Genomic DNA, 20,364 nt, shown 5'->3' with positions numbered 1-20,364 from the left:
CTTTCACCCCTGGCTTCCTTGGCTCTTTTGCCTGGCTCCGTGTCAGATGTCATTGTTGGATCTCTATATACTCTGAATCCGAGCCTCAATGCTAGTTCGCTTCCGCCTTCTGAAAATTAAGTAGTGTCTTCATTGGTCGTTACTTTTTGGAGAAAACTGTGGCCTTGATGCTGCGTTTGCTGATGCTGTTGGTATAGCCATCCTTTAGGAGACTTCTGCTTTGTAGAACGCTTTTACTTTTTCTGATGGAGTGGATGTATTTTTTCTCTTCTTAATACCTTCATTTCCACTCACCTTTACCATGACACATTGGAATTTCGTGTTGACTTATCAATTTCTGGGTTTGTGAGATGGCTTACATGGGTTAGGAAATTTCTTTGAATGACACAGTTGACCTTATAAAATGGCGTAATCTAATTATTTTAGTAATCTAAACGTTTGTATCTGAAATCCTTCCCTAATGGTTGGCAAGTGAACCTCTAGACGATACCCAGGCTGGATTGCTAATATGACAGGTGAGTTATTTTATTGTCCTGGCGCCTGCGGCTGTGTCTTTGTCCTCTGTTTAATTGCTGCTTGTTATCTCTGGTGCTGGGTCCTCTGCGAAAATGTAGAATCCCACGCCATTTGTGAGTACGAAGATGGGTTTGTGGAACATTTGCAGGGAAGTTTGTTTCTCCGTTTGTTTTTCCAGGGGTATTCGAGATGACATTGAAGAGGAAGATGACCAAGTGAGTTTGAATGCAGCATTTTTTTCTATTTTTTCTTATCTCTCCTACCTATTATAAAATGGAAAAAAATACTTTATAGTTGGCATTTTAAAAGTTAAGCTGTCACTTAAATTGCCAATCACACTGATTCATTTAGTGACTTGGTTTATTAATGGTCTTTCTGAATTTAATGTCAAATTAATCCAGACCTAGTTGAGATGTTTGTTCCCAAATGAACACTCTTGTTTCAAAATGCTGTATATAATATTGCAGTTCTTGTCTGAATGGCTTCTGGACAACCTATTTTCTTAGGTTATACACACTCATCGTAGTAGTGGATTTCTTGAGAACATTGTCTTCCTATGAATGCCGACAGACTGGTGATGCCCCTGTTCCTAAAACAACATTTTTAAGCATCTTTAAATGACAGTATGTCCTTGTAATTTTAGTCGCAAGAACACCTAAAACAGTTTTGAAAGTCTAATTCTCTTCATGATTTTGGGAACTTGTAAACTCTATTGGAATATATCCACAATTCGTATGCGTTTTCACACTGTATTCATTTTAAGAGTGAATTTCCTTTAAAAAAATCATTATCTCCGTGCGGTTCCCAAGGGCTTGTCACCATGTAGTAGCAAACTGTGAACATGTTTTAAATGCAGTGTGGCATTTGCTTTGTTGAAGTAACAATCTCACATACAGTCTGTCAGCAGAGCTGTTTAATAGGAATCTATGTACTACTTTTCTTTCTATGTGCTCCTTTTGGATACCAGCCTAGGTCATTGATAGCATTTAAAATGCTATCTTTTGAGTGTCAATAGAGCAGAGTTGGAACTATAGAAAACAGGACACTCCTCATTCTTCACATTGTTATGAGAGGTTAAATGAAAAAAAACTATTGCTAATGGATAATTAGGGCTTGGTAATAAATTATGTATTATATACATTGTTAAAGCTCACATTTTGGATTTAGTTATTTATGTGACAAAGATAATCTCACAAATATTAGCAATTTTTTATAAAAAGAAAAACAAAACTCATCTGACTGCAATGCAGATTAGTTGCAGAGGAGGGGAGCATATGACGGTTGAATCAGTTCCCCAAGAATAAGGCCATCTCCTGGGCCAGAATGTTGCTCCCCCTTGAGTGCAGTTTACTTTCTAATGATCTGTGAGACAGTAAAAGTGTAATTGGTTTTACTCAAGGTAATTGATCATTCATGTCCAGTAGTCTTGTTCCAACAACAAACTGAAAAGGTTCTGTTCCTGCTTATAAAGCAGACGTTAATTAGATCTGTTTAAAAAAAAAAGTGTCTACATTAAGTGGACTGTTAAGCATGTTTATTAAGAATAAAATGATGCGTTTCAATAATTTAGCCTAGACAACTGTAGAGTCGATGGCTCAGTTCCCCATTTGGGAATAGTTTTTGTGGTTGCATCGTTAAAGCAGGTCCAGAGCAGTTTCTTGTCACTGGAGATCTGCAAATTCAACAACTAGGTTTGTGACATTAGACTAGATATTGGATTATACATCAAGCAGTGGTGGCTGTCTTGATGCATAGCTACAGTCCTCTGGATAGGTAGCTTCAGAGTCTGGGTCATGGCAAATAGTTTGCTAGATGTTTTCACTGCTGCCTGTGCAATGTGTACATTTATCACTGCCAGTGTTGCGGCAAAATCCTCCAAATGTCAATGTTTGCATGTTATCTGGTATCCAGATATCCAATGTAACACTTGTAATTAAACAAGAGTGCATATCAAAGTTTATGCCGAAACAATAACTGTGAAACCTTCTAGGAGTCCCTACTGCATGGATGTAGTCTGTAGACTCAAGTCACCATTACTCCTTTGATTTAGTCACATGCAATGTTTTTCATACCTATGCATGCATGTATTGAGATATGGAATGAGGAGGTGGGACTCCCTTTATTTTATGTATTCATTTATTTTTAGATGAACTAATATCCCCGTGGTGAGTTTTGTTCTTGTTGAAAGCTTGTAGTCAAATGATCAGATTGATGCCAGTGCAGGGAGCTGTTCTTCGCCATGGGTTAGTATGCACTTTTACCTCTCTGTTTTCCTACAGGAAGCCTATTTTCGCTACATGGCTGAAAATCCAACAGCTGGCTTGCTGCCAGATGAAGAGGAGGATGTCTATGAATATGACAGTGATGGGAATCCTATTGCCTCAACAGCAAAGAAAATCATTGACCCCTTGCCTCCTATGGATCATTCAGAGGTATTACTTTGTTTTTCCTCTGTTTTTATGCAGGCACATGCTTTTTATTTTTGAAAAAAGCCTTTTGTCGTTTTATAAACAACCAACCAACCGGCACAATACAGTGACATCCAGGTTGTCCTCAAATTTGTTTCAGAACAGCCAGTTCAAATGCAGAGCATCACGAAGGAAGCCAGAGATGTATTCAAACACAATCAGTATAGCCAACATTTGTATTCCCAGTCATCCACCTCCACCCTTTCTGCTGCCTCACTAGTGCTGTACTTCATTGTTTGTAGAGTCATCCTCAGCGGTGTCTCCCTTTATCCTCAGCGGTGTCTCCCTTTATCCTCAGCGGTGTCTCCCTTTATCCTCAGCGGTGTCTCCCTTTATCCTCAGCGGTGTCTCCCTTTATCCTCAGCGGTGTCTCCCTTTATCCTCAGCGGTGTCTCCCTTTATCCTCAGCGGTGTCTCCCTTTATCCTCAGCGGCGTCTCCCTTTATCCTCAGCGGCGTCACCCTCCATCGTCTTCGGAGGCGTCTCCCTCCATCGTCTTCGGAGGCGTCTCCCTCCATCGTCTTCGGAGGCGTCTCCCTCCATCGTCTTCGGAGGCGTCTCCCTCCATCGTCTTCGGAGGCGTCTCCCTCCATCGTCTTCGGAGGCGTCTCCCTCCATCGTCTTCGGAGGCGTCTCCCTCCATCGTCTTCGGAGGCGTCTCCCTCCATCGTCTTCGGAGGCGTCTCCCTCCATCGTCTTCGGAGGCGTCTCCCTCCGGACCCAAGAATTTGTTGGACAATATACCGCAGGCTACCAAATCAGCTGGAAGTTTAGCATCTTTGCAGGTGCATCACATTTGAGTTCTCTCTGCCACCGACCATTTAGCGGCATCCCGAAACTAAAATAAAACAGCAGGGGCCCTAACCCCCCTCCTCACCAGCACAAGTGCCAACTGCAGGATCCAGTATGTCATTTTTCGTCTCTAGGTGCCTACCAAGCTGCCCAGGAGACAGAGCTGTGGTGTGAACTCGCAAGCCAGGGTGGTGGTCCGGGACACCCTCTCCACCACTTTCACCCAAATGTCTCTCACCTGATGGAATCCCCAGGCCAGGTGACCATATGGAACTGTTCAGATAGTATGTAATGATTTAAGGGGCTGAGATCTATCGTAGGCCGCACTGAGCAGTCTTTTTTTGGGCACTAGAAAGTACAGGGAGTAAACTCATGTACCTTGATGTTGAAGGACGGACGGACTCAATAGCTTCTTTGAGGAAAGGAGCCTGCACTTCCTGTTTGAAAAGATTTTGATGCTCTATGGAAAGATTGTGTCTGCAAAGTGGAATGTTTGGAGGTGTGGTTATGAGTTCCAGACAGTAACCATGTTGGATATCGTCCCAACACCCACTGATCTGAAGTCCTGGTTTTCCAGATGGGGGAAAAATGTTGTAGTCTTCCCCCGACAGATGTTAAGTGGTCGTGAGGAAATAAGCAGATAGATACGATTTCAGTCAATCAATGACTTGTAGAGGGTGACTACTCAACCGTTAGTGTTTCAAGGTGCGCCCTGCTTAATCCCACTGTTTCAGATGGGTGACTTTGTCAGACTTAAAGGATGCTTATTTCCACATTACAGTCCACCCGGCTCATCGCGAACACCTTAGATTTGTTTTAGCTGGAAAGCATCAGTTCTTCCATTCTGAGTCACTACCGCATCAAAGGTGTTTACCAAATTACTAGCAGTAGTAGCAGCACATCTGCGCAAGTCGAACATTCATGTCTTCCCATATCCGGACGACTGGCTCATCAAAGCCAGTACACATCTACTGTGTCAACACACTCTTAACTACTCCATCTTCTACATTAACTGGGATTTATAGTCAACATGCAAAATCACACCTTCACCCTTCAGATTCAGCTGTATCCCGGGGCTATGCTCTACACACAGTTGGGGTTGGCATACCCAAATATGTTCAGAAATCAAAACATCTAATCTGCTACATCAGTTTCAACACAGCCATCACATATCTGTCAAAACGGTTATGAGACTCTTGGGTATGATGGCATCTTGCACAGCCCTAGTACCACATGCTCGACTACATATACAACTGCTGCAAGAATTTCTGGCACGCCAATGGTCTCAATCACAGGGTCAGCTACAAGATCTAGTGTTAGTGGGCTCTGCAGTGGTGGAACACACAAAATTACAGAAGGGCAGCACTTCCTCTACCCAATTCCCCATATCATTCTCACAGCTGGTGCATCCCTTACAGGAAGGGGTACTTACCTTCAGGATCTCGCAGTTCAGGGTCTCGGGGTTACCAGTCACCAGAGTCTCCACATCAAATACTTCAAGCTGTTCACCTAGCATTGAAAACATTTGTAGATCACCTGGCAGGAAAGGTTGTCTTGCTCTGAATGGACAACATGGCAACCATGTACTAGAAACAAAAAACAGGGGGGAAAGGGAGATACTCTCTACAGTTATCACACCTATCTTAGACGATTTGGCGTTGGGCAGTACGTTACAAAATCCATCTGCTGGTCTAACACCTCCCAGGGATGGACACCCACTTTCCCGACCTTCTCAGCAGGATGCAGCAACAAGTCCATGAGTGGGAGCTCCACCCACAAGTCTTCTCCCATACTTTCACAGGTGCGGATTTCCAAAGATAGACCTATTCGCTACTGCAAACAACACAAAATGCCCAGACTTAGCTTCCAGGTTCCCACATCCGCTATCCAAAGGCAATGCTCTATGGATGAACTGGTCAGGGTGATTTGCCTACTCTTTTCTGCTGCTCCCTCTTCTACCGTTTGTGGTTCGGAGGCTCAGGCAAACATCTCTTACCCTCATTCTAGTAGCTCTCTTAGGCTTGGCAACCATGGTTCCTACACTTTTCGAACTATCAGTAGTTCCCAACTAAAAGCTTTCCCTCAACCCGGACCGTCTCACTCAGAACCATGGAGAAATCAGGTGCCCAAATCCAAAGGAGCTTATCCGTGTGCGATTTGGCTCCTGAGGTCATAGAAATTGGTTATCTTAATCTTCCCCCTCAATGTATGCCCAGTCTTAAATAAACACATAGGCCTACAACTAGAGCATGTTATGCAGCGAAGTGAAAATTATTTGCTTTCTACTGTCGCAGTAAACAAATGAATCTGTTTGATGCAACTATCCAAAACATTGTTGGCTACCTTCTTCCTTTGCAAACTTCGGGCCTCGCTTACGCTTCCATACGTCTATAGTTAGCCGCATTTGCTATGAATCTACAAAACAAACAATATTTGTCCTTGTTTAAGGTACTAGTGATGAAGGCATTCATGGAAGGCCTTAAAAGAGTAATTCCACATAGAGCTCCACCTTCTCCAGCATAGAATCTTGGTATAGTACTTACCATATGTATGGGCCTGCCATTTGAACCATTGCACAACTGCTCCCTGCTTTTTTAGTAGCCATTACCTCACTTAGACATGTTGGTGAGCTCTGGGCATTAACCTTAGAAGAACTTATTTTCCAGCTACACAAAGAAAGGATAGTCCTTGGAAGCAACCCAAAATTCCATGCTAGAGTTCTTTCACCTTTTCACTTCAGTCAGTTGATTTACCAGTTTTCTTTCTGCAACATGATTCATTTGCAGAAACATATCTTCATACTCTAGATGTCAAAAGAGCTCTAATGTATTATATTGATAGACCTAAAGAGTTCTGTAAAACAAAACAACTCTTTGCTTTTTCGCTCCTTCACACCTGAAAGCACATGTCTATAACAGGCATTTCAAGATGGATCGTTAAATGCATTCAAACATGTTATGCCAAAGCTAGAAGGACTTTGCCTACAACCCCTAGAGCACACTACTCGTAAGATAGGGGCTTCCATGGCTTTCCTGGACAATATCCCAGTACCAGATATTTGTAAGGCAGCTACATGGTCTGCACCACACACTTTCACCTAATATTGTGTGGATGTTTTAGCCCAGCAACAAGCCAGTGTAGGCCAGGCAGTGCTACATACTCTTTCACACTGCAACACCCCCAGCACAGCCACTGCTTTTGGCGAGGGATTGCTTTGCAGTCTGTGCAGAGCATGTGTATCCACAGCCACACATGGTTCGAAAGGAATATGTTTCTTACCCTGTAAGCAGCTGTTCTTGGCATGTAGTGCTGTAGATTCACACGCACCCTCCCTCCTCCCCGTACACCTGTGGCCATTGCAGTGTCTTTACACTGTTTCATTTGCATGGAAATCTCTTTGCTGGTACTTACTTTCACTCTGTTTTCACCCGCCTGCAGGAAAACATTCTAATAATGGAGTCGATACCTAGGTGCATTTTCACCAAGAAGAGTCACTTTATCTAGTGACTCGAAAGCCTTCTTTGAAGAAAAACAACTTGCAAGCATCCAGACCTAATACTAGATAGCTGAAATATGCCGAGTATTTAAACCTGCAGCTCTACATGCCACAAACTGATGCTTACAAGGTGAGTAACATATTCCTTTTCCATGATGCAGCCCTGAATTTGGAAGGGATGAAACCACATTATGATCACGTTCAACACCAGTGGTTTGAATAATAAACGTAATGCCAGAGCAATTGCAGATTGGCTGAAAGGACATTACCCAGATATTGTGCTTCTTCAGGAAATGCACTTTCGGGAAAAGAGGGGATTGAGTTATAATATGTTCAAGCAATGGGTGGTGTACAACTGTCTCAAGTGCGAGGGCAGCTCACAAGGGAGTCGCAATATACATAAATAGACCTCTCCAATTTCACATCCCCTCTTCCCAAACAGACAAAGAAGGGAGGTGGGCATTGGTTAGTGGATTTATTAGCAATATTAAAATTACTGTTGCCACAATTTGCGCTGCGATTTTAGATGACCTAGCCCCGTTGGTGCAGCTTTGTCAGACACTTATCTATCTTGGGGAAACGGGCGGGGAATTTCAATTTTCTCTTAAATCCAGAACTTGACTCTTGGTCAAATACCCTTTGACAGAACAAAACCCTGAATGGCTAGTGCCATGCCATAATATATGAAGAATCTGAATCTTGTTGATCTATGGCAACAGAAATTCGCAGCTAGGGACGAATATTCTTGCATCTCAAGGTATAAATCTGCAGCAAAACTAATTTTTTGTCCTTGTCCGACTTGAGCTTAAGTAGCTATATTTCGTCAATCAAAACAGGGGGATAGGAGCAAAAGGGAGTCCACTCCACTCTGAAGGCGTACTCAAGTAATCAAAGGAGAATGGACCACATCGAATACTATGCCAGAGTCTCACGTTGTTGTCCCTGAACGTTCCATTTCTTTGGCTTGGAACTCACTAAGGCATACGCTAGAGGTGGTAACTGTGAATTACACATGAGGAAACGAGAAAGCGAACTGATTATTCAACTGGATACAACTAACAAGTGCCCTAACAAGGATGCCCAAAAGCATTGCTGATTACAAGCTACTTAACACTGGCTCTAGAAATGTTCACTAGCCCTTTTTCAACTGTCAGTATCTTCCCCCCCCACACCTCCCCCTTTCCTGTGTCTAATCTCTGTCAAAAAAGTGCTAAAAACAGTGAAACTGATCATAACTTTTACCTTTCAAATCATTTAGGTAAGAGCAATTGTTCTACAATACTGCACTGCTAACTGTTGCAATTTGATCAAATAACAATTGGGTATTCTGGTTTCTTACTAAACGGAGATCCTGCCAACACCAAAACACGCAGCGAAAGCCCCTACCGGAAGGGATGTTGAAAGCTGACACCTCTTAAGACTGGCTGGATGGCGACACCACCTCAGAGTGGAGGGTGTGCTCACTTGCCCCTCTCTGCCCTCGCTACTGGATGACATCTGTGAGAAAGTGTTCCTTTTGACATGGGTAGCCCCAACGTTTTGCCTGGAAAATGAAGTGCCTGCCAGCCAGTTACCCTGTGCCAGTGCTTTGTCTCTAAAAACTATAACACTATTAGCCCTTCAGACCCATGTAAGTCCCTAGTTAATGATACCTGGATACCAAGGGCATTGGGACTGAAGAGGGTCCAGTAGGGACCTCTCACTTAGGCCATGCAGACTGCCACTGCAGCATGCATTGACTAGTGCAGACAAAACAACAAAGTTGACATGGCACATTGCCTGTGTAAATTAAATTATTATTGTGCACAACATGTGTGCCATGCAAGCCAGCAGTGCCTAAAGTATAGGTAAGCTACCCCCTTAGCAGGCCTCCAACCCTAAGGGAGGGTGCCCTATACCGCAGGTGTGGGCATAGCTGCATGAGCAGATATGACCCTACAAAATGTAAGGCCATTCGATATTGTAAGTGCCAGGGTAGCAATAGAGAGTACATGGGCTGGAAACTCAAACTCGAGTTCCCCAGCACCAATTCTTGGGAAGAAATTGGACCTAGGTATACCATATAGTGATGCAACTCTTCATCAGTACAATTACTTAATGTGTTCTTTCATGAACAAATTATAAAGAACATCATAATCTTGCACTTTACTTCCAGTCAACCAGCCATCTAGTGTCTTAACTGAATAGGGCGGACACCGTGTTTTCTGAGCCCCCTTAACCTAATTCTATACTCATCAGTTGTGACTCCAAATCCCTCCATCAGAGTACTCTTCATGAGGTCATAAGACCCAGCATCTGCCCCACTAAGGGTCACAAGTCTGTCTCTGCACTTACCGGAGAACAGTTCCCAAAGGAGTGCCCCCCAGTGAGTTTTCTTCACCTTTCTGGCTTCACAAGCCCTCTCAATGGCTGTAACCATTTGGTGATATCATCACCCTCCTCAAATTTAGGGACTAATCCCTTTGGGGATTTTGGGATCATAGGATCCTTCTTTTTCTATATTTTTTTAATTGCTGCCACCGTTGATGGGTACTAGGCCCATCTCTGCTCTTTCTTTTTCTAGATCCAGGAGTCTGATCTTTTGGTCAACCTGGCTAGCATGATGTCCTCCTCATTGAGGCTGTCCTCAATGTCCTCACTAGCGCCTGATCCACCTGTGTGGGATCTAGGTAATGAGAGGTTGATTCTTGGAGTCAGGGCCACTGGGGCCCTTGTCTCTCTTAGACGTTTGGGGGGGGATGGGGGGGAGGGTTGGTGGTTGGACTGTATCCTCATCAGTCCATCTTCTTCCTCATCTGATTGGTCTTCACCATTTTCAGATGGGTGGTCCTTAGCATACCCAGCCAACAGCTCCTGGAGCTTTTGTTTGGTGGGATGGGACCCCATAGGTATATTTTTAATTTTGCATAGGGAACGTACCTCCTTGAAAGACCAGTGAAGGTAAGGGGTGATGTTGAGCTCCTCAACCATGTCCTCCATGCCATTGTGGGTACCTTCACTAATAGCTGGGATATTGTTTTGAGACATTGTTAAAAAAGATTTCTAACCCCAGCTAAAGTAACTTTTTATTTTTCTAAATTTATAAAGGGACTTAACCAAGGCCCTAACAAGACTTTTAGTAATTTTGCAAAAATGGCAATTTGAAATAAAATCTGAATTCTAAAGACAATTTAAGAGTTCTGTCGTGTGATCAGGTGGAAACAAAGTAGTTCAACAAATTCAAAGTTGTATATCCCACCGCTACCACCAATGTAGAAAGCTGGCTCTGTATACACTATACCAAAGTGAGGTATAGTGTGCAAAGAGTCCAGTGGAACCCCAACGGTAGGCAGAGGTAAAGTTGGATAGCACTTAACTCTCTATTTGTGGTAGTGTGGTCGAGCAGTAAGGCTTTATCAGAGGACAGTGTTAAGCATTTGTCTTACACAATCAATCAGCAAATGAATTCACACACTCAAAAGACTGAACTTCAGACCAATTGTTTTTGTATAAAAATATTCTTTTAGTTATTTTATTTTCTAGAACCAAGCAAGCCTGGCACAGGTAAGTGATAAGTACTTTGCAGTAAATATACAGTTGTAATACAGTTTGAATTGTAATTGGATATACACTTTGTTTGGATTTACAGTACTGTTACTGAGAAATGCAATGCTTTGAAAATGCAGTACATATACTTTGTATAAGCTTTGGAATAATATTACAGGTAAGTTACTCTTTTGATTGCTTTTCTTAGGATTACTCAGAAAACAGTCTGTTATCCTATGGAGGAAAATAGTGTTGACGTTCAAAGGTTGTGGGAGTTGCTATTCTGGGGTTAGACTCCGGGGTCCCCCAGGGTCAAGGATGCATTCTTGTTAGACCCTCAACGGCACGAGGGCGGACGGGTGCAGCGTGCTGAGGCCCAATGTTATCCAATGGAGAATAGGGGGCCGCTGGTTGGTGGCTGATGATGAGCAGGCCACTGGGTTGTGGGAGCAAAGCTCCTGGAAGTAAGCTCAGGGCTGCACTGGGGCGGCCGAGTACAGAGTGTTGTTTTGACATCAGAAGCCCTGTTGCTTTCAATGAGAGATTTCTGGTTTGCAAAAGCACTGCAGGCTCGGGGACGAAGGTCTTCTGGGTGCGACCACCACTTCGAGAGTTATGTTGGGGTTTGGCTAGGCACCGTCGGTTGGGCCACCCAAGATCGTGGGGCGTCTGGTGCAGGGGTGCCTTTTAGGGTCGGATCTTCTTACCAGCTCCTGGTCGCGGTTGGGGGGGAACTACCGGATTTAGGCTGCAGGCTTCGGCTGGTGGCAGGTCAGAGATCGCTGGATCTCTGGTCAGGGTCGCCGGAGAGACCTCCTTGTGGTGCTTGCCCACTCGAGCTTTGGCCGTGGACAGCGGGTGCAGATTGCCGGTTTCTGGTCTGGACCGTAGGTTGTTGATGATCAAATCCGGTGTTCACGGGAGACACAGTCTTTGTTGTTGAAGGCAGGCAGATCCTCAGGGGTTTTCGAGGTTGGTTAGCAGGAGCCCATTGTGCACTCAGTCAAAGCACATCAGCAATTCAGCAAAAAGTGGGGGCAACCATGCAGAAAGAGGGCACACCAACTAGAAGGACAAAACAGCTGTTCCGAAGCTAAAAAGAAGATTCCTTCTGACTTGGTCCCAGCGCTACCGGTCTGTCTCCACCTCGAACCTGCTCCAGCAAAACCCCACAGGACCTACTTGCCTTCAACCACAAAGACGGTGTCTCCCTTGAACACCAGATTTGTTCAGCAACAACTTTTGGCCCCGGCTGTAATCCACGTATCCGCACAACTCTGCAACTGCCATCCATGGCCCGAGTTCGAGTGGGCAAACCCCACGAGGAGGTCTCCCTGGTGATCCTGATCGGAGATCCAGCGATCCCTGACCTGCCTCAGGCCTCTAGCTGATGCCAGAAGCCTAAATCCGGAAGGTCCCCCCCAACTGCGACCACGAGCTGGTAAGAGGATCCGACCCTAAAAGGCACCCCTGCACCAGACACCCCATGACATTGGGTGGCCCAACCGATGGTGCCTAACCAACCCCCAGCATCCCAACTCACCTCTCGAAGTGGTGGTCGCACACAGAAGACATTCGACCCCAAGCCTGCAGTGCTCATGCAAACTGGAGGTTCCCCATTGCAAACAACAAGGCGCCCTACGTCAAAACAGCCTGCACCCGGCCACCCTAGTGCAGCTGAGGGTGCACCTTTGGTGTTACTTTGTTTTCCCATTTGCCCTGAGCTAAAGTCCAGGAGCTTTTCTCCCACAACCAAGTGGCCTGTTAGTGGGCCTCCGGTTGGTGGCTGCTGACTATCTGCCAATGGATAACATTGGGCCTCAGCACCCGGCCGCCCTAGTGCAGCTGAGGGTGTAACAAGAATGCTTCCCTGACCCTGGGGGACCCCTGAGTCTACCCCCAGAATCTCAACTTCCACTACTGAATACTTACCCATCAACCCATAACACTATTTTCCTCTATAGGATAACATTGACTGTTTTTCTTGAAAAAGTTTCTAAGTGTTGAGTTTGAAAACCTGAATTTTATTTATTTATTTATTCAAAGTTTTATATAGCGCGAACAAGATCCTTGCAGATATCCGAGCGCTTTACTGAAAGAAGGGGTAGGGACAACAGGAGGGTGATTAAGCAAACTATTGGGTACAATATAGTAGTCGGTAGTAGGTGAGTAGCATAATGAGGGATTTATTATTATTATTATTTGAAAGTTTTATATAGCGCGAACAAGATCTTTGCAGATATCAGAGCGCTTTACAGACGAAGTGTACAACATGTGAGTAAATAACAATTGGGGTGGGGAAGGTACATGTGGGAGCATAGTCAGCCAGATACATCAATAATGATACAAGTACAAATAAGTAGTAGCGTAAACAATCAGGTAGGTCAATAACACGAGTCATACAAAAATGCAAAAAGATCAGTAGAACTGAATGGTACAGCGTCTGTAAATATCATCCCCAGTAATAATTCAAGTGTATTTAGCCATGAGGATAGCTTTTACTTCTTTCTTAAAGAGTATGGTAGAGGAGATGAGCCTGGTTTCAGGGGGGGAGTGAGTTCCAGATCCTGGGTGCCATTCCTGGGAAGGAGCGTTTATAGGTTTTTTCCTTGCGGAATCTTTGGGGCTTTAGCAAGAGATTGTTTGTGCCTCTAGTGTTTCTGGAGCCTCCAGAAATCGTCAGCTTCTGAGCTAGGTATCCGGGTGAGCTCAGGTGGACAGCCTTGTGCGTCATGCAGGCGATTTTCAGATGTATTCTGGCTTCAAAAGGCAGCCAGTTCAGGGCTTTCAGGTCAGGGGAAATGTGTGAGTGTTTTTTTGATCCAGTGATGAGTCTCGCTGCGGCGTTTAGAGAAGCTCTTATGGGTGCCGTAGTGGTTAGGGGGAGACCGCAGAGGGCGATGCTGCTGTAGTCTATTCGAGGGATGACTAGTGCTTGTACCGCAGTTTGGAAATCTTTGGCTGGAAGGAAGGGTTTGAGTTTCCTTAAGGTATTGATCTGGTAGTTCGCACCCTTAGTTGCTTTGTTGATGTGTTCCTGCATGTTGAGGTTGGTGTCAAGTGTTATGCCTAAAGATTTTGCTGAGTCCACGATGGTGGGATGAACATTGAGTGCCGTTAGGTGTTTAAGCCAAATTTGAGCGGTAGTGATCTTCGCGGGAGGTGAGATCAAGACGAACTCTGTTTTAAGAGCATTGAGTTTGAGATGATTAGCGGCCAGCCATGATTGGGTGCTTCTGATCGTTGAATTCAGGAGCATAATGTCTTTGGGTGATTGTAATTTGAGATAAAGTTGGGTGTCATCGGCGTACATGTGGAAGTGAACATTGGATGCTTGTAGCAAGGTGGTGAGAGGTTCCATAACTAGGTTAAACAAAGTAGGGCATAGGGAGGATCCTTGTGGGACGCCTAGCGATACCGGTATTGGCGAAGACATCAAGTTGTTACTCTTGAATTTCTGCGATCTGTTGTGTAGAAAGGACGTGAACCACTTGAGCACAGTTCCAGATAGACCCATTCTTGTGTTTAATAGATCGAGTAAATTCTCATGTTTGACGGTGTCGAATGCCGAAGAGAGATCAAGAAGGATGAGGAGGCAGGTATCGTTTTGATCTAGGATTTGAAGGGCGTCGTCAATTATGTGAGTCATAGCAGTTATTATTTAGATCAGAGGGGTCGGCTGAAGGTTTCTTTAGTAGAGGTGTGACTTGTAAAACTTTATAAGACTTTATAAAACGCTACGTTCACTCTAAGGAGCATCTTGGCGCTTGCGGAAAGACTAGTACCTCTGAGGTGCAGAGAGACTACGCAAGCACAATTGCGGGAACGGGATCAGATGAGATATAATACAGTATGCTCTGGGGCAGCAAAGATCCAGGTTTTTAGAAGTTTTTTAAAAATATTTGTTCGGATTTCACCAATCTCAGCTGGATGGTCAGACTGTTCCAGGCTTTAGTTCCCAGGATGGCCATTGACTTCCCCATCTGGATATGAGATGAAAGGGGGGAGGTGCTAAGAGGTTTTTTGAGGAGGACTGCAAGAGTCGGGTGACATAGGGTCTGATTCTGGTCCATGGGTATTTAAGCCGTTTTCCTGATGGCCTTGAAAGTGATAGTTAACATTTTGAAAAGGATTCTATGATGTATAGGGAGCCAGTGCAAGGTTTTGAGTGCCTCCGCTGTAGGGGAACCATTAGGTAGAACCAGCCTGCCTGTCGTGTTCTGGGCCACTTGTAATCTTTTCAGAGCTGCTTTTTTGGCACCTGCGTACAGACTGTGTCAATAGTCCAGACGTGATAGAATTAGTGCTGCTGCAACTGCTTTCCTTGCATTGACCGGAAGTAGGTCAAAGAATTTTCTAAGAATTTTTATTGTGTGGAAACACGTTTCAGCCACCGCAAGTGTTTACTTCTGGAAAGAAAGTGTGGCTTAAAGAGATTGGATTTTCCGAACAGCATGATTTCAGTTTTTTGACTATTACATTTGAGATGGTTGAGTTTCATCCAATCCATGACTGCGGCTAGACAATGGCAACATTTTTCATGTCAACTGAGGCAATGAGAGTGAGATTAAAAAGAGTTGGACTCTGGGATAAGCCCTGTGGTACCCCAGATGGCAAATGTTTTTCTGTAGAATTGTAGCTTCCTAATGTTACTATTTGTCACCTATCTTCCAGAAAGGATGTTAGCCAGGCCAGTGCCTTGTGGGTGATGCCACCATTTGCAAGCCTGTCACCCAGAATATCATGGGAGACCGTGTCGAATGCGGCTGATAAACCCAGCAGAGTCAGTACTGCATCCATGCCTTGAACTAAGGCAAACTTTAATGTTTAAGTAGTATGGAGCAGCACTGATTCTGTTGAATGACTAGGTCTGAAACCAGATTGTTTGATGTGTAAGATATTAGCTTCCTGCAGAAAATCATTAAGCTGCATATTGACCACTTTCTCTATTTTACTCATATATGGTACTGTAAAGTATGTATTGCCTCCCTGGGCCAGGCTTGCTTGGTTCCAGAAAATAAAATAACTAAACAAATGTTTTTATACAAAAACAATTGGTCTGAAGTTCAGTCTTTGAGTATGTGAAATCATTTGCTGATTGAGTGTTTACAACACATGCTTAACACTATCCTCTGATAAAGCATTACTGCTTGACCACATTACCACAAATAGAGAGTAAGGTGCCATCTAACTTTACCTCTGGGGTTCCACTTGACTCTGTGCACACTATACCTCACTTTGGTATAGTATATACAGAGCCAGCTTCCTTCATTTGGTTCTTGTATGACTTATTGGTTCAGGGCTGCCCCCTAAATACTGTATTTAAGGTGCGTTTTAGGGGTTTCGAGGTTAGTAGCCCATGGGCTACTGACCTTAGGGGGACTACACCGTTGGTGTGTGAGCACAATCCCTAATCCTGATTGGGGAGTGCCTGCCACCTGCAAGATGGCAGGCACTGAAGAGTGGTCTTCACCTCGCCTCCTCCACCTGAGAGGTGGAGTTGGCGGAGGTGGGCACACCTTCTGGGCTGGCTAATATTTTCCGCCTGACTCCCGGCCAAAAAGGAGGGGAGACAGGAAGGGTGACTGCTCCCGATAGCAGGAGAGACTGTGGGTCGCATTACAAAGGCTGCAAGGCCTTTAAAGCTCCCCTGCCACAGATAGCTCTTCTTGGCCAGGGGGAGATGTGAACACCTCTCCCAGGAAAGGCTGTGGTTCTGGGATCAGGGAGCGAAACCCTAGTAACCCGTCTTGTGGTGGCAGGCTGGTGTGAACCAGTGGGGGAACCCACCACAGACTGTCGTCGTCTTTCAGGGGGCATCTCTAATATGCCCTTTGAGTGCATTTTTCATTAAATCCCAAACTGGCATCTGTGTGGGTTTAATGTGCTGAGAAGTTTGATACCAAACATCTCAGTTTTCTGTGCAGCCATTGTTACTGTGGAGTTCATAATGACGCACTTCCAGCACCATATACTCTTAATGGCAGCACTGCACTTACAATGTCTAAGAATGACTTAGACACTGTAGGGGTACAAGGCTCATGCACCTGTACCCTCAACACTGGTATAGTGCACCCAGCAAGAGGGGTGACTGATCCAAGCCAAGGCAGTGGGTTGTAGGCATGGCACACAGGGTGTCCTGTGTCGTCTCTTCACTTTTTTCTACACCAAAACACGCAGCCTGCAAAGGCAGTGTGTGTGTGTGTAAAGGTATATGACCTCTTTGGGTGGCACAATAAGTGCTGCAGCTTTCGAGGCCTTCCCTGATCACAGTGCCCTGGGGACCTGTGGTACCATTTACCAGGAGCTGACCTGTGGCAAGAGTGCCAATTGTTTGTACAAGGTACAGTTTTAGGGAAAGAAAACAGACCCTGGAAACCTGATTGGCAGGGACCCAGGGCACATCAAGTCAAAGTGCATCAGTAGTCTGGCAAAAAGTGTCGGGGGGGGGGGGGGGTTTGGGGGGGGTTACTGCAACAGAAACCCAGCTTCTCACGTTACCTTTTTGCAAAGATGTGCAGATCTCCTTTTTGATTCTGGATTTAGTGATTAATTGGTCATTTTAAGCACAACAGAGGTCGAACACCCCTCTGTGTTTGGCCGAAGGCTGCTTGACCACACTACCACAAGTAGAGCACTTTGGGTTTGCATTGAGCCCTGCACACTTCTTGGTGAATCTCTGTACTCTGCGCACGGTATAACCACCTAGTGGTATACCATATACATAGCCAGCTTCCTACAATGGGCATGATGGCATCATCCATATCGCTCATACCAAATGCCATGAGACTGTAAAAAAGTGCCCGTTTTTGACATGGTTGCCCCCCACTTTTGTTAGGTTTGTTACCCAATTTGTAAAGCGCACGTATACCCAAAGGTGTCTTGGCGCTGATTCTGTGAGCCACGATGAGCAGAGTAATAGAGCCTACTGGTTGAAAAGCCAGGTTTTCAAAAGTTTCCTAAACAGAAGCAAGGAAGGGACAGACCTTAAGCTGAATGGCAAGAGGTTCCAGGATGTGAATGCTCTGACCGCAAAACTGCTGCCACCCCATTTAATTTTTTTTAAATCTAATAGTTTGTTTTGCACATGGCTGATGATCTTCGGTTTCTAGTTGGGGTGTACCAATGTGAGAAAGTGCCATCTTTCTTGCATTGGTATGCCTCCACTTTTTTAGGTCTCGGCTAGTAAAGCTCTGAAAGCGCGTTCTCGCCAGAGAACTATTGTCGGCGTCTCAGCAGTCTGAGAACACCGAAGTGAGACAAGACCTGGCCGCGCGCAGCGTTTCCCCATAGGATAACGTTGTGCGTGCGGCCAGGTCTTGTCTCCACAGCAGTTAATGCAGCCCGGATCGCGACACGCGCCTGCTGGAATGCAGGGGGAGTCTGCATACCAGCGCGCGGCGGGAGCCGGGCCACTCAAATCCCTGGGTGTGAGTTTCACATTTTCCAGCGATTACACGAGTAGGGATAGGAGATGTGCACACGTACGGCTAATCCGCACAAACACCACACTGTGCCCTCATGGAGATTTCCACGTCGGCTGTTGTGTTCCTTGGCTCCTAGGGAAGGTTTCACCTGCTTTTGTAGTTTCTCAAACCGTGAAATTTACTACTTCGTTCCATTACACAGAGCGCCAGAAATAACTATACATCCTCCTCTTGGTTCAATTTGCAGACTTGCCTTATAACACTTTTTTTCGGCTTTTTCATCTGTGTGTCATGGTTTTCCCGCTTTCACCCTGATGGACAGAGGGCGAAATGTCTACAACGGTGCACATGTTCGTGTGTATCCTGTAACAAATGCTAGGTACCATAGCATGGCATAGTAGCTCACTCGGTTAAGCAAGAGCCGCAGGCGTTTAGTACTTCCTCCTTTTACCTTCTTTTAGATTACGTGCCTTCAATTTGGTTAATAACGTCCGCCGCTTGATTGTTTGTTTATTTAGAAAGAACAAACCCTGCGGGATGAGAAACGTCATATAAAACATTTTATTTTATGTTTTTTTAAAAATGTCATTCGAAGGCCAGCTGCTTTGTGCCGCACCCAAAGTTCTGGGAATGTAACAGGACATACGTGTTCGGTCCGGGTACCGCAAGGTTGACTTGGCATTTTATTGTTTCAGAGGAGGCCGGTGTTGATTGCACCGGAGGGTTGCAGTTGGGTGGCAAGTGTGTATGTGCATGCTATTTGTAAGAACCTGCACGTGTGAGGCAAGGAGACTGGAAGTGTAGGGTTGTGGAAGAAAGAGCATACGGTGGAATACAAAATATTGAGTCGAGGTATTGGGCACCCCGTCATTCGATAGAACCGCCCCCTCCCCCAACTGTTCTTTAAAAAAAAAAAAAAAAAGAAATTAAACACATTTAGCACCAGCAATGTTGCAGTGGTCTGACGTGACCTGACAGGATGTTTGCTAAGGATGGGATGCTGGCGAGTCTGGCACACTCACAAAAAGACCACAGCGGAATGACCTTAAGAGCATCCGTCCGCTGGTGGAGAAGGGGGTGGTCGGGTGTGAGGAGGAAGACCGCGCGAGCGCGTCTGGCGTCATGGCGAGAGCCGCGTACTGACTGGGCCCAGGCCAGCCCTCTTGTTGCAGCACGCGCTGCTGTAGAGCACGTGATCCATGAACGGGAGCCCGGCTGGAACCTTATTGTGCAAGGTCGCTTTTGTTCGGTTTTCAAAAAGCGCACACATGGTGCTTGGAGTGTGCCCTGCCGCTGCCTAGGCGACGGCTTTCAAGAGGTCTTGTTCAAAAAAGGATGTGCTGGGTCCCCACTGAGAGCATGCAAGGCAGTCCTACTTGGATTAAAGCCTCTCGTTAAGTGCATCACAAACTGTCACGCATCCTTATCCAGACCTGCATTGCACTAGAGGGTGGTGCACTGGAGACACAAATCCAAGACTCGTTCACTTCTATGCACTGTGTCGAGAAAGTACACAAGTAGCTTTTTTGAAATTCACCGGCTGCATGCAATAGTATTCCCAGTTCTTGTTTTTCATTTGTATTTTTTACATCTGTAAGCCAGTTACGTGGTCTACACTTGGTGACCTCACAGCATCAAAGGGCATGGTAGGAATGTTTGGAATATTTCTAACCACTGGCAATCACTCGGGATATCATTCCAACCCACCATGCCACCTCAAATTAGACCCAGTCATATGGAAATCAGTATTTGTACTGCTCTGACAGGAACACTCCAGACTAACCTGCCAAACAAGAACAGGAACAGAACCGACGCGGGATTGGTTTCAGCCAAGGGACTCATGCTTGGGCATACCCATGGCCACCTAGGGCGTTACGTCTCAGGATATGGTTGCCAGAACTCCGGTCTCAAAAGCACCCTATGCTCAAAAGTCTGAAATTTACTCCTATTGGTTTCCTTCTACATTTGAAAGGCATTTCTGACTTATTGAGCAATCATAAAATATCGTAGCAGACATTAAGCTATTGGCATTGTAAATGGCAATGCCATTTATTTATCCGTTTTCAAAACCAACACATAAATAAAAAATGTGTCATTTACAAGGCTAATAGCTCTAACTTTTGCAATGCAGAGACCGTTG

General features: G+C 45.1%; 1 protein-coding gene across 4 annotated transcripts in view; it reads left to right on the top strand.

The window, feature by feature from the left end:
* DDX42 (DEAD-box helicase 42) overlaps positions 1-20,364 on the top strand; it is a 465,634-nt gene that overhangs the window by 115,021 nt on the left and 330,249 nt on the right. For 2 of the 4 annotated variants that reach the window (XM_078645044.1, XM_078645045.1), the window contains 2 exons: positions 695-731; positions 2,796-2,948. In XM_078645044.1, coding sequence (XP_078501170.1) covers positions 695-731; positions 2,796-2,948 — 190 coding nt within the window. The remainder of the gene's footprint in view (positions 1-694; positions 732-2,795; positions 2,949-20,364) is intronic. The other 2 variants (XM_078645047.1, XM_078645048.1) reach the window with 1 other exon arrangement.

Source organism: Lissotriton helveticus, chromosome 5_1, assembly GCF_964261635.1.
Source record: "Lissotriton helveticus chromosome 5_1, aLisHel1.1, whole genome shotgun sequence".
Taxonomy (NCBI): domain Eukaryota; kingdom Metazoa; phylum Chordata; class Amphibia; order Caudata; family Salamandridae; genus Lissotriton; species Lissotriton helveticus.
The sequence above is the reverse complement of the archived record's forward strand: the minus strand, read 5'-3'. Positions and strand labels throughout refer to the sequence as shown.